The following is a 13,016-nucleotide window of genomic DNA, read 5'->3' on the forward strand; positions in this document are numbered from 1 at the left end:
TCAAAAAGCTTCACCTGTGGGGAAAAAAACCCAGGCTCTAGCAGGAAAACTAGTAGTTACAGCTTTTGGGAGGCAGATGGAGTCCCTGGATTTCTTTGAACCTGGTACCACTACACTACAATGTTCAAAAGATTGAAACAAGGATTAAATAGAGCTTGGAAGCACAGAAGGAAATTTTGCTGCACTCAAGAGGCAGCTGTGATTTTTGGTGTCTTATCCCATCTGCCGTTTAGCCCCATATACTTCCATCTTTTCTCAAAATGAAGCAATAATCTCAGAGGCATGTATTTCACTCAGATGAAGAGGTGGAATGGAGTGTTAAGATTTGATTAAAGAAAAAAAGTAAGTTCATTTGTGATGACTTTAAAAAAAATGTCCCACTTTGCAGGCATGTGATTATTGGAAAATAAATACAGCTAACAAAATAGTCAATACCAAGGTTTTTTCTGCTTTCTTTAAAGTATCTATTTAAACTATAGTTACAGAAGAGCAGGTATAATTTTTCACTCAGCCCTTGTATCAGATAAAGTTCTTCCTGAGCTGTTAAAAGGCACAGGCTACTTTTATAAAGTGCCATTTTTGAGCTTCTGTCCACTTCAAAGTAGTGGCATCACAAGGCATTTGGTGTCATAACAAACTCAGTGCATCGAACCCCTTCAACTTATTGTGGGACCCCTGATATTCTATGGATCATAGTTTTAAGAAACACTTTATTTTAGCGTGATATGCAAATCCAGCTCCAGTGTCCCAAGGGGCTTTTTCAAGAGGCAACTGGACTTTCTGTTTTTTCTTTGAAGACATTTTGCTTCTCATCCAAGAAGCTTACATACATACATAAATTACTTACACACATACATACCATACATACATCACTTACCCCACAATAATACATGAGCAAACAATAGATACAAACTCAAGATAAGGCCCTCCAAACTCAATTGCAGAAAATACAACTTTAGCAACAGAATGGTCAATACCTGGAATGCATTACCTGACTCTCTTGTTACATCCCCAAACCCCCATAATTTTAACCTAAGGCTGCCTACTGTTGACCTCACTCCATTCCTGAGAGATCTGTAAAGGGCATGCATAAGTGCACCAGCGTGCCTAATCCTTGTCCTACTGTCTCCATTTATTCGTACCCATTTACTGTGTTCATATTTATGTTTATACTTATACCTGTTATCTTTTACATGTTTGACAAACTAAGAAAAAAAATAAGCTTCTTCAGCTCTGACTGGATGGTGGGGAATAGAAGGATTTATATTCCTTGCAGATAGCTAGTCATTTCATAATGACCAATTGTCTGCAAGGAGTATAAATCCTTCCATTCCCCACCATCCAGTCGGAGTTGAAGAAATTTCTTGGATGAGAAGCAAAACATCTTCAAAGAAAAACCAGAAAATCCAGCTGCCACTTGAAAAAGCACCTTTGGAACAACCATGACTGAGATGACTGAGAATCTCCATAGACATCCAACTCCAATGGTTTATTTGTTGTTCAGTGCTTCATACAAATGAGAGAAAATTGAGCTAAACAAGTAAATTGTGGCAAAGTTACCAGCAATATGTGCACTGTGAGCTATAGTCAATATCATATGGGAGATTACTTCTAGATTTGACACTAGGAAATAAAATCATGAAGTAAATAAAATTAACCAAATCGGAATATTGCATCATATTTTACTTACAGCTCTAATAATCACCAAAGAGCAACCAAACATGTATATGACAAACTTAAACATAATTCTAACATCATATTCATTTTTAGAAATGTCAGTGGAAAAACTGAGATGGCAGATAATATAATAGGAAGCTAACATCCAATAAATGATTTTTTTGATTGGCCGTATCTCCATGGTAATTTTTTTATAAGTAGGCAATCACCCATTATAGCCATTTGCTTTCAAAACCCATTCAGAAGTGATTGTCCTCTTCTTCAACATCAGGCTTCTCTTATCCCCATTGCCTCCATCCTATCTAGATTCATTATTTTATTTTTCTAGATCAAGCCAAAAAATCAATACTATAACTGTGTTCCGAGACTTAACATACAACGAGGAGCCACCCTTTCCACAAGCTTCATAGGATTATCTCCCCAAATTCAAAAGCCATTGCTTCTGCTTAATCTTTAGGATAGGTTTTCTATACATTATGGTCTGTTACCATAAGAAAAGCAGAAAATAAACATGAGTCCATAACCAAATACATAACGATGTATTTTGGGTCTGAGCCATTATGATAATTGTAAAACAGGCAACCACAATGTGTGTCATTGACTGATTTTTCTACTTTATGACATACAGTTTTATTCTAGGAGTAGCCTAGTTACTGCAAAGTAATGCTTAGGTGCATGTTTATAAAAATGTAGGCAAACCTGCTTCTTGGGTGGCAGGAAGGATGCAGCTGGTTGCTGACAGGATGTGAAGAAAATAATTTGATACATAATATAAGGCAACAATAAATTTATTAGTGGCCATGTGAAAGAATAATGTTTCTGCTCTAAATTACAATATGGCTTGTTTCTTTTTGGCTTAGTAAATAAAGCAGGGTTAAAACAGTTCATGAATCTAGAATACTTTTATACTTGCAAGTAGAATTTACAAGTTGATCACATTATTTGAGAAGTGTTCTGTTGGTTCTCAATTCAGAGTCAACATATCATTTTCAGAAATGTGAAGCTATATCATTTCTTTATTAAACTTAATTTACAAACTGAGAATACAGAATATAATTCTAATGTCCAAGGATTTGACCAGAAAATATTGATATCAAATTTAAAATATGTTCAAAAACATCAAAGAAGAGAGAACCTATGGCCCTTTTCATGTTGAAAAGCTGCAGTTTTAATATTCCTAATTACCAGCCATGATGGCTGGGGCTGTATAACAATGTCTAAATTGCAAATTGCTCCTCATTCTCTGCCATAAATAATTATCTGTACAAAAAAGCCTTAGCACACAATACTGCCTCAAAACATTTATTTCAAGAAAATAATGAGCCAATATACATATTTAATAAAAACAAGAGGTAAAGATAATATTTTTAATTTAATGAATATAATAGGCTGATAAGATGGTAAACAATAGTACAGCACCTCTGTAGGTAATTAAATTTACATCCTACAGGATAGTTACAAAATAATCCAAAGCCTATACAAAGACTGGGCAAATTGCAGCTCATTACAAGATCTTGTTGATTCTGAAGACAGCACCAAAGGCATATATTTAAGGCATAACACTGCAAAGATATTGAGTTTGTTCAGCTGATTGCATTATGCAAATAGGGCCCACATTTTAAGAATTTTTTTATCTGCCCAGCTTTTAAAATAAAATTTTAAATGTGAAAACTTGAAAATACCCCCAAATGAATTTGATCAATTAGCCTATCACTCCTTTCCACCAAAGGTATGGGGCCAAGAAGGAAACCAGCAAAATGACATAAATTGACTATATAGTTATATTTCTAAAAATTAGTTGAACCAGGACAGCAAGAATAAATGTGCGCAATACTGATACAAACCATAGATTCTGTTTTATCATCAGACAATGGATACCCAAGAAATGTTAAAAGAGACATTTCTAATGTGAACACTTTAGAACAATATTAACAAATATTAGGTATATTTATCTTCAATCACCAATCTTTCAAGAAAAATAATTTTTAAAATATTAGCAGGTGCTTGCAAAAAAGTAAACTCATCTTTTACAGGAATAATATGTATGACATATTTGTGCAAATGCCTATACACTTTATAATTTTTATAGGATATATCAGAGACTTGTTTCCACACATCTTTCCCTCCTGTCATCCATGCACAGTGGCTTAATGTGGCTATAAGAAATTAGAGGCAGATTCCTTGATTAAGTAGATATTGACAAAGACAGAAAAAGAATTAATGAGGTTATGCCCCATAATGGATTATTATACTCATTAAACGTTCTAGTTAGGCAGAAATACCAGACTTTGTTATAACCCACAGAGACATCTCCTGTGTGAAATTGTCATAGGCATGAGGACTCAAAGAACACTTTGGCATTGTGTGTTACTTTTGGTATTTATTTCATTTATTACATTTCTATGCTAAATTTTAACTCCCCTACAAGGTGACACTGGATGACTTTGTTTATATTAAAAAAAATAGGTAATATGACAGTTTATTTTTAAATGATACAATAAATGCAGCACCAAAAACAATGCTAGAAGCAGAAATTCTAGCATTAAGAATAGGAGTGCCTAAGCTTTGTATAACAGTGCATCTTAAATATATTTAAGAACTGAATTCCATTGCAATTTAAGTCATGTTAAAAGACTTGACTTTAATGTTATTTGCTCAAGTTAAGATGATCCTTGTTGTATCCTACTGAGATTTCTAAAATCATGGGTAACCTAAAGGAAACATTTATTTCACTCTTCTGTATGATTAAGCAAAACAAATCTTAATCAAGGAAGGGGACATTGCAACATCCCCACCCCCAAGCACAGAACTTACAATATAATATCAGGCTTGGAATGGTTTCCAAGAGTAGACTAAAGAGAATTAAAGGAAAGCTCAGAGAGAAAGCATACTCATTCCTGCAGTAGTTTCCAATTTCCAGGATCAACTGTTCCAGGACTGAGGTTTTGTAGCTTGAGTTGTAACATCAAGTAATTCTTGCCTCACTTCGACAGATTCTTTACTGATTGATAATAATTTTCGCAACTCTTTATTTTCAAGCTAGAAATTAAAAATAATATGTGATCTGTTAGTGACAGAGACAATATATTCATTCAGTGCCATAAAAATGTAATTTTGGGGACATCCATAATTACTTCCCATATATCACTCCTATCATCTTTCCATGCCGCTTTTAAAAAGATTTATCATCAGATAAATGTGCAACACTTCCTATGAGCGCCATGGCCAACATTGCTAGCTTGTTAGCTAGCAAGACAGCTTTGTAAGGTGAATTTTACCGTTGAATGCTGGATCCAAGTCAATGTAATCTTTCTGGAACAAAGGATTGTTGCGCTCACTCTGTGATTCCAGATAGCTGCTCCTCATAAGTACATCACCAAAACTCTCACTTTTTATGATAAGGTTCTGAATGGAGTAGCTGAGAATCAGGATTCACATCAAGCTTAAGCTCTCAAAGCAATCATTATGGGCACTAAGCTGGAGAGAACCTTATATCTTAATCACTTTTTTTGATTTAAAAAAATGCATATTGTAGAGATTAAGATTCTTCAGACTTGCAAGGTTTTTCATCAGGTGATAATTGTGTAAATTTAATTTTAAAAGTTTTCTATATGAGTTGGGTATATGGATTTTGGAGAATTAATAATGGATTAAGGGGCTAAAGGAATTTGAAACAATACTTTTGAATTATTTAGAACATAGTTTCTCATAGGGAAGTGAACATTTTGCATGACAAGGAAATCTTGAAGGGTAGACCCCAGAGCTACAGGAGAAAGAAAACAGAGCAGAAATCCTTAATGCAAAATTTTGAATACCTTTCAGTTAAACTTTTGGACAGAATGGATCAGATGGTTGATAAGATTGATGGAGCATGTCCTAATGAAGTTGTAAAGCAAGAACAAGCTGCAGTGGCTTTTTATTAAATTAATTTGGAGAGGGACATTTGAATGTAATACAAATGTATATGATGGAGACTTATTGTCTAGAGGAGATGAAAAGACATTAGGAAACTGATTTGGATAATTTTTTTCTTCAGTATATACAAGAGAGCTCTACCAAGATTGGTAAGGACTTTTAAGAAATAACAAAAGAATACATTTTACTTATGGGTGTAAGAAAAATCTATTAAAGGATTTTTGCTTTGAAACACAGATGAGCAGCAAATTCCCTACAGAATTCTTTTTTTGGGGTGGGGTGGGGTGTCAAAGAATATTTTTTAAAAACAGGAAAGTTTTATAAGTTTGTCTCCTTTGATCAGAGTTAAAAGAAGAAAATAGTTATATCTGGTTGATCTTACTGGATTTTTATTGACAAAGATTGATTGCACATTGATTGATGTGCAGATTGATTGATGTGCAGATTGATTGATGCAGTACTTTCAATTTCTTCTCCTTATATAGGAGATGAACTATGAAGAGATTAGAGATTATGTTTTATTTAAAGATCATGATAAGCTATTGAAATTGTTTTTACCTGCTGGAAGGAAGGGGAAAGTTACTTCTTTTTTTCTTTCTGGATTATTTAATTATATAATACAACTTAGTTAAAAGTCATTATTTAAAATGTTGCATGATTCCAGCTTTGTGAAACTCTGATTTCAAAGCTCTCCAAAGGACCTGAAGGTAGGACAAGAAGTAATGGATGGAATCTAATCAAGGAGAGAACCAACCTATAACTAAGGAGAAATTTTCTGACAGAACAATAATCAGTGGAATGACTTGCTTCCACAAGTTTTGGGTGCTCCAGCACTGGAGGTTTTAGACATCCATTTGTCTAAAATGATATAGGATTTCCTGCTTGAGCAGGGGGTTGGACTAGAACAGTGATGGTGAATCTTTTCGGCACCAAGTGCCGAAAAGAAAGCACTGTGTGCTTCATGCATGTGTGAGCGCTTTGTGCAGATGTGCATGCTCGTCTGGGACACGACCAGGAAGAGGAGCTGCCCACCCCAGGGGGTATATGCACACTGGAAAATAAACTTCTGGTTTCTTGCACGCACATGCGCGCCAGACAGCAAGTCTTTTGGCTACTGCCATGCATGCGCACGGGCCAATCAGACCAGCTCTTCTGGTTTCCGGCATTGCCGCACATGCAAAGACCAGCTGACTGGCATGTATGCATGCGCACCAGAAACCCGGAAGAGAAACAGGTGGTAGCGCGGGTGCTAGACAACATGGCTCCGTGTGCCACTTCAGGCACGCATGCCATAGGTTCGCCATCACGTGACTAGAAGATATCCAAGGTCCTTCAAACTTTTGTTATTCATTTTGTACAACTATGAAGCTACTTCAGTCTAGTGTATGTAACAACATTTATAGGTAACAATCAATGCTCTTTTAAATTTGGATGCTGAAAAATCACAAATATCTTCCTTTTCAACAATTCCACACTTCACAGTTGTTCAGCACTTACCTCTAACTGTGCTAGCTTTTCTTGTATTTTATAATACTGATCACTGTCAACATTAACTGCTTTTCTCATAACCTCTCCCATTTCACAGATTATGTCAATCTGACTCTCAATCTCCTGCAGGTAGATTGCAAAACAAAATTATTCTCAATTAAAAGCACATAAAAACAGATATTCATCACTATTGAAAATTTAAAATACTATTGTAATGAAGAAAGAAAAATAATGCTTGGCTGTAGGAATTCTCTTTAATTAAACTTGTCTTTGTCAACAAGGGGGAATATCTGATGTAACTAGGCTTCAATAAACCTTTTCACTAGACTGAGTTGTTGAAATCTTTCAATTATAAAAACACGCTTAAGTTGATGCAATTCATTAGATAGTAAAACTAAAGCCACAGACAAGCAATATACTTTAAACGATAATCAGTCCAATATAAGATTGGAAAAAATATCTATAATGAGACATGTCTATCCAAGTCAAGAAAACTTTTAATGAATGACTCTGTTGAATTCTAAAGGGCTAATTTTAAATTGGGCCTTTATACTACATTTTTACCGTATATTTCACTTTTTTAATATACAGTACCATGACAGGTTTATGTCTTGGAACCACTTGAAAAGGAACCAATTATTGCCATCATATACTTTTTAAATAATGCTGTTATTCCGTAACTCTGTTAAGATATATTTTAATTTTCTGAAAAATAGCTTTAACACAGACCCTACTATTATTTAGTAAGAAACATATTATTTTGCTCTGAAATATATTTAATATGTGCTATGCTTATAAAATGTAATCATCATCCAGTCTTGCCACGCAGTATCAACATACTCAGTTTTCATTTGAGAGGTCAGAGACCTATTTTTCCTCATTGCAACTTATACTTATTGCACATACCGCATCAACCCTCACCTTTTTTGTAATGCATGCATGATATTTATACCCTCTTAGCAAGGACATTTGATTCAGGATATAGTACTGCTACTGACAGGGTGCTCCAATTACTAACACAATCACAGCATTGACTATGTAATCTTACATAAAGCACATTTATATTACACAAGCTATTCTTGTTACCTCTCATTAGCTCCATGACTATTATTTTACACACCAGTTTAGGAACAAACTGGAAAACAGGAAGACTTTGGATCCAGCAGATGGATACCCTCTCTTGTATATCTACTTTGCTGGTCATGTTTTTCCATTCCCAAAAAATTCAAATAACCTGTAGTATATGGAATGCCTTCTGAACAGTCATAGGTTTATAGCCACCTACTTTGAGGCAGAATGTAATGGAATTTTGTAGGTTTTTTGTGGCATAAAAATAATTAATTTAACCATCCATGGTATTTATAGTTATTTGCTTTACAAGGACTCTTAGGTTTATTTATGGCTCAGCTGCAATGCTTTCTCCTAGAAAGAAAAGGCACTTCTGAGATACTCCAGAGAAGAGACTCTTGAGGAAAAAGCAAGAGTCAAAAACAGAGCAAAGGTGGGTTCCAAATCCTGGCACTACCGGTTTGCTAGTGCTCATGTGCAACACATGCACAGAAGCGTCCAGGCAGGTGGGCAGAGCCTCCCACCGCCACTACTACAACCAGGAGAAACCCACCTCTGGAACAGAGCACACATCCAAGCAACTCTCCTAAATTTATTTCTACTTTTTTTTAGATAGAACATAGTAATTTCTTACCGCAGACTGAGTTTGATGTACTTGCAAAATCGATTGAGAATCCATATCTTTTCTTTTCATCATGAGCTGCAGCATATGTTTTCTGTATTTGCTCATAATAAGTTCCAGTGCATCTTGATGTTCTTCCAAGGAGATCCATAGCTCTGAGAAAAAAAAGTGTAATTCCATGCTATAACTATATTAGTAGTACAAATATTGGTCCCTACTACCGTGTTTCCCTGAAAATAAGACAGGGTCTTATTTTCTTTTGACACACACACACCCCCAAATGTTGCTTGGGCCTTATCGGGGGGGGGGCTTATTGGTTTGGGGTTGCTGGATGGCTGCTCTCTTGGAGCGGGCGCCCAAAGAGCCAGACACAGCCTCAGGGGCAAACGGCTATGTTGCACTGTCGCAGCAGCGCAACAAAGCCGCCATGAGGTGACCATGCTCATGAGCAGCTGCCCGGCAACCCCCCTTTCTAGCCAGGCAGAGTGCCACTCACTGACCCAGCAATATCCCAAAGGTGCTAAGCCGTGTGGCGCTCTTCCAACAGCCAGCCCACAACCATAGAGCATAGTCCCAGAGCAGCCACTGCAGGAAGACTCAGCAGTTGATCTCCAGAGTTTGGAAGCTGGTTATGCTCGTAGCATGGAGGCAGTGGCAGCAGCAGGGCCGTGACAGCGGCAGCACCCTGGCCCGGCCCTGCAGGGAGAGCTGAGCATAGTGAGACTGGGAGGCACATGAGCTGGAGGCAGAACAACTGCTCGCGTAACCTCTCTTTCCAGCCGGGCAGAGCGCTGCGCGGCTTAGCGCTCTGCCCGGCTGGAAAGGGGCATTGCCAGGCGGATGCTTATGAGAGCAGCTGCCCTGCAACCCCCCACTGCAGCTGGACACAGCGCCACCCACCAACCTAGCAGTATCCCAAAGGCATCAAGCAATGTGAGTGCCTTCCCCCCCCCCCCCCGGGCTCCTGTGGCTTTGCACCTTCAGGATATCACTAGGTTGGTGAGTGGCGCTCTGCCTGGCAGGGGGGAGAGTTGTCCAGGGAGCTTATTATTGGGGGAGGGTGTATATTTTTGCCCACAGGAAAAATCTGGCATGGCCTTATTATCAGGACATGTTGTAATTTCGGGGAAACACGGTATTTGTTTGGTTATACTTCCATTTCAAATTCTTTCCCCGATGGCAGATCAGAGAAAGACACTAGATTTCTTTGATCAATGCACACTCTGGATTAGTATTTTATAATAAAGCAAATTTGGTTTATAATCTAATCCTACGCATTAATTTAGGGGCAAATTTCTGTTTTTCACTGAAGCTTATTGTTATGTAAATGTGTGGTAGACTATCTGTCACTTATTTATATAACATAACAGTTCATCAGTAACGTTACAATATATTTTTCAAATAAGTTGCAGATTGAATATAATTTGAACAAAATTTGGGAGGTATTTTTTTGTCTTGGTATCCTTATACAGCCAGCATATAATGCAATGAAGAACACTAATAATAAAATGATTTTGAGCTGATATTTTTACCATATGGTTTGTTGCACGAATAAGTAATAAACTGAAACAGTGGTTCAAATTATACCCATTTTATCAAAGTTATTTATCCCAGATCTCATATACTTCCAAGCCTCAGAACATTCCTAAGATATTCTAAATTAAGCTCCAAAGTAAAGCCCTCAATTAAATCATTACTTCTATAAAAATCATTCTAGCTCACAACTACTTCATTAGAACAATGCTCACCTCTATTTTCTTGTTGCAGATCTCTGATCTGAGTGTTTTCCTGAGATAAGAGAATGTGAGGTTTGTATTTAGAGAGATCCTTTAGCTCAGCTGCATCTTCTTGATACTTGTAAAAGAAAAAATGTTTTGTATGAGCCAGAAAACTTGTATAACGCAACACATCCATTAACCCCCCCGCACTGCCAGTCCATTTGTGCCATTAATAAATCTGCACTCACCTTGTGTGAAAGAGTTGAACCAGCTTCTTTCATGGCTACTACTTTCTTATGCAACATAGTGGACTGATCAATGAGAGTCTCAGCAGCATTATCATGATCTTTCAGCCTTTCCAGCAATGTCTTGGCATCTGTCAAGATCTTTTCTATTGTGCAGGCCATTTTTTTCTGAGAAGACAGGAGAGAGAGTCCAGATTCCAAGCTGACAGGATGTAACAATTGGGTGAGGGGAGGGTAAAGAAATGTAGAAATACCTGACCAGCATTTGCTAAGAGATCTCGGCTCGCGTCAGGTTGGAGAACAAGCCGAAATAAGAAAGTGGGAAGATCGCACCACCGTGACCCCAATTCAAGGCTTTCGGTTCAGCTATTAGTAACCACTCAGGAAAACAGCGATGCCTAATCTTTGGTCTGTACCATCCTAAGAGCGGAGGGGGGAGAGACGAAGGAAAGGGATATTCCCCACCGCTCACCTGGAAATCCCGAGGAACCGCGTTACACCCTCCTTCCCCGCGATATCTCTTCCTCGCGCGCATACACACAAACACACACACCTGTGTGGCGGCCCCCACTTGGCCATGCAATACTGGACCTTAGCCGAAGGAACGAGGAATGGATAATAAGAGAACCGCTAGAGGGCGCAGAGGTCACGGGCTCCGAGTCGCTCAACCGTCGTCGCTTCCGGTGTAACGTTCGGCTTCGGAAACTAAGAACGTCACGGTTTTCCCAAGGCACTTCCGCTCCCCAGTGAAGCGGGTGAAGGGGAGGCAAGAAGGCGAGGCAAGAGCCTGGGATTAATCTACGCGCGCAGGCTGGGCGTTCATCTGGCGTACCTTGCATTTGTTAGTGGGGGTGGTAGTGATGCGGGAGGTTAGTTGTCTATACAGCAACACAATATAGTATAGTAGTATAGTATAGCCTTTATTGTCATTGTACTTCATGTATACAACAAAATTGGTTGTATACATGGTGTACAATGTACAACATCTCCAAAGTCGTTGAAGAGCCCCCAAAGTAGCAGCCCCTCTAACGGATTTCTAAAGCAGACAAGCATTTGAGCCGAGTAGAAGCAAGTAAATTTTCCCCTTGGCAACCTAATCAAGAGCAGAGTTAAAATAATTATTTAACTGGTTAAAACTGCTGCCTCGTTCCCTGATTAAACCCAAATGTTCTCGCAGGCCACTCTTGGCACATATGAACACCGAAGAAGTGGATTTCAATAAAAAAAATGTTTAACTTTCAGGTAAATAAACAGAAATATAGTTGTGTTTGAGAAGTTTTAAATTTATATGATGAATTTGTCTGCAATATTCTTTTGTATTTTACCATCTTCTTTACCCCAAGTATGTAATGAGCAAAATACTAAATTGAATCTCCTTTCAGATAACTTTATTAACTGCATTTATGAACCACCGCTATCCCAAATGATTATCAGTAGCTTACAAGATAAAATACATAAAACACAAGATACAATAAATGCATAAATAAAACATCTGAAAACTAAACTAAACTAAAACTAAAATGATAATCTAACCAAAAATGGAATTGCAGCCCAAATGTGATCCAGAAGAGCTTGGTTCAAATTGTTTTTGGAAGGCAATCAATGCCGCCCAACTGACATGCTGATCTAAAGTTTAGTGCCACCACCCCAAAAAGAAGCTATTTCAGCCTTAGTCCCTTAACCTCAGAAGTCTTGCATAATTAATGTCAATGCTTTTTTTAAAAAATTATTGCTTTTTAAAATGACAGAACAGAAAACATACATAAAAGACATACGTAATAAAATACATATTTAAAATTAATTAGCTTAAAATTAGTGAAAAAATACAGCAGAAAAAGCAAAATATAAAGCATATGTCATTACAGTAAAAAGTTCAATTCTATACATAATTATCTAATGCAAATATTTTGAGCAAATATGGCCATATCTTTCCAATATTGCAGTAACAAATTTTAGTCATAGGGCACACAGAATCCATTGACAGCATTTAGCTGCATGAACTAGGTACATAATTCAAGAGAATATTATCCTCTGGAAATTTTAACTCTTGTCATAGAGTCACAATTATATAGTCCACTATTTTCTCCCAAAACTTAAGTATAAGAACATGTATTTTAAAGAAACATTGTCATTCATATATTTCAAACAAAATACTGTTCCAGACAATACTTTTTATATAGGTTTATTGGAGTCCAATAAATTCCAAATTTTATTTTTTGTTGTGTAAGTTGTAGTTTAAGGTACATTGACACTTTTGCTATAGAAATTAAGACATTCTCAAAT

General features: G+C 37.1%; 1 protein-coding gene across 6 annotated transcripts; it reads right to left on the bottom strand.

The window, feature by feature from the left end:
• Positions 1–2,965: 2,965 nt before the first annotated feature.
• Positions 2,966–11,361, bottom strand: SIKE1 (suppressor of IKBKE 1). 6 transcript variants are annotated; one of them, XM_087720177.1, is made up of 7 exons: positions 11,206–11,355; positions 10,737–10,901; positions 10,519–10,624; positions 8,783–8,925; positions 7,090–7,203; positions 4,569–4,716; positions 2,966–3,833 (listed from the first exon to the last, which is right to left on the bottom strand). In XM_087720177.1, exons 1-6 carry the CDS (start codon positions 11,266–11,268, stop codon positions 4,600–4,602), a joined length of 708 nt encoding a protein of 235 aa, XP_087576303.1. In that variant the 5' UTR covers positions 11,269–11,355; the 3' UTR covers positions 2,966–3,833; positions 4,569–4,599. The 6 variants fall into 6 exon arrangements, with proteins under 6 accessions (XP_087576303.1, XP_087576304.1, XP_087576305.1 ...); XM_087720178.1 differs by having other exon boundaries at positions 2,966–3,857; XM_087720179.1 differs by adding an exon at positions 10,988–11,153 and having other exon boundaries at positions 2,966–4,716; positions 11,287–11,346.
• Between the last annotated feature and the right edge of the window lie 1,655 nt (positions 11,362–13,016).

This window comes from Thamnophis sirtalis, unplaced genomic scaffold, assembly GCF_051295495.1.
Source record: "Thamnophis sirtalis isolate CommonGarterSnake01/CBP01778 unplaced genomic scaffold, rThaSir2_p1.2 scaffold_7, whole genome shotgun sequence".
Classification (NCBI taxonomy): Eukaryota; Metazoa; Chordata; class Lepidosauria; order Squamata; family Natricidae; genus Thamnophis; species Thamnophis sirtalis.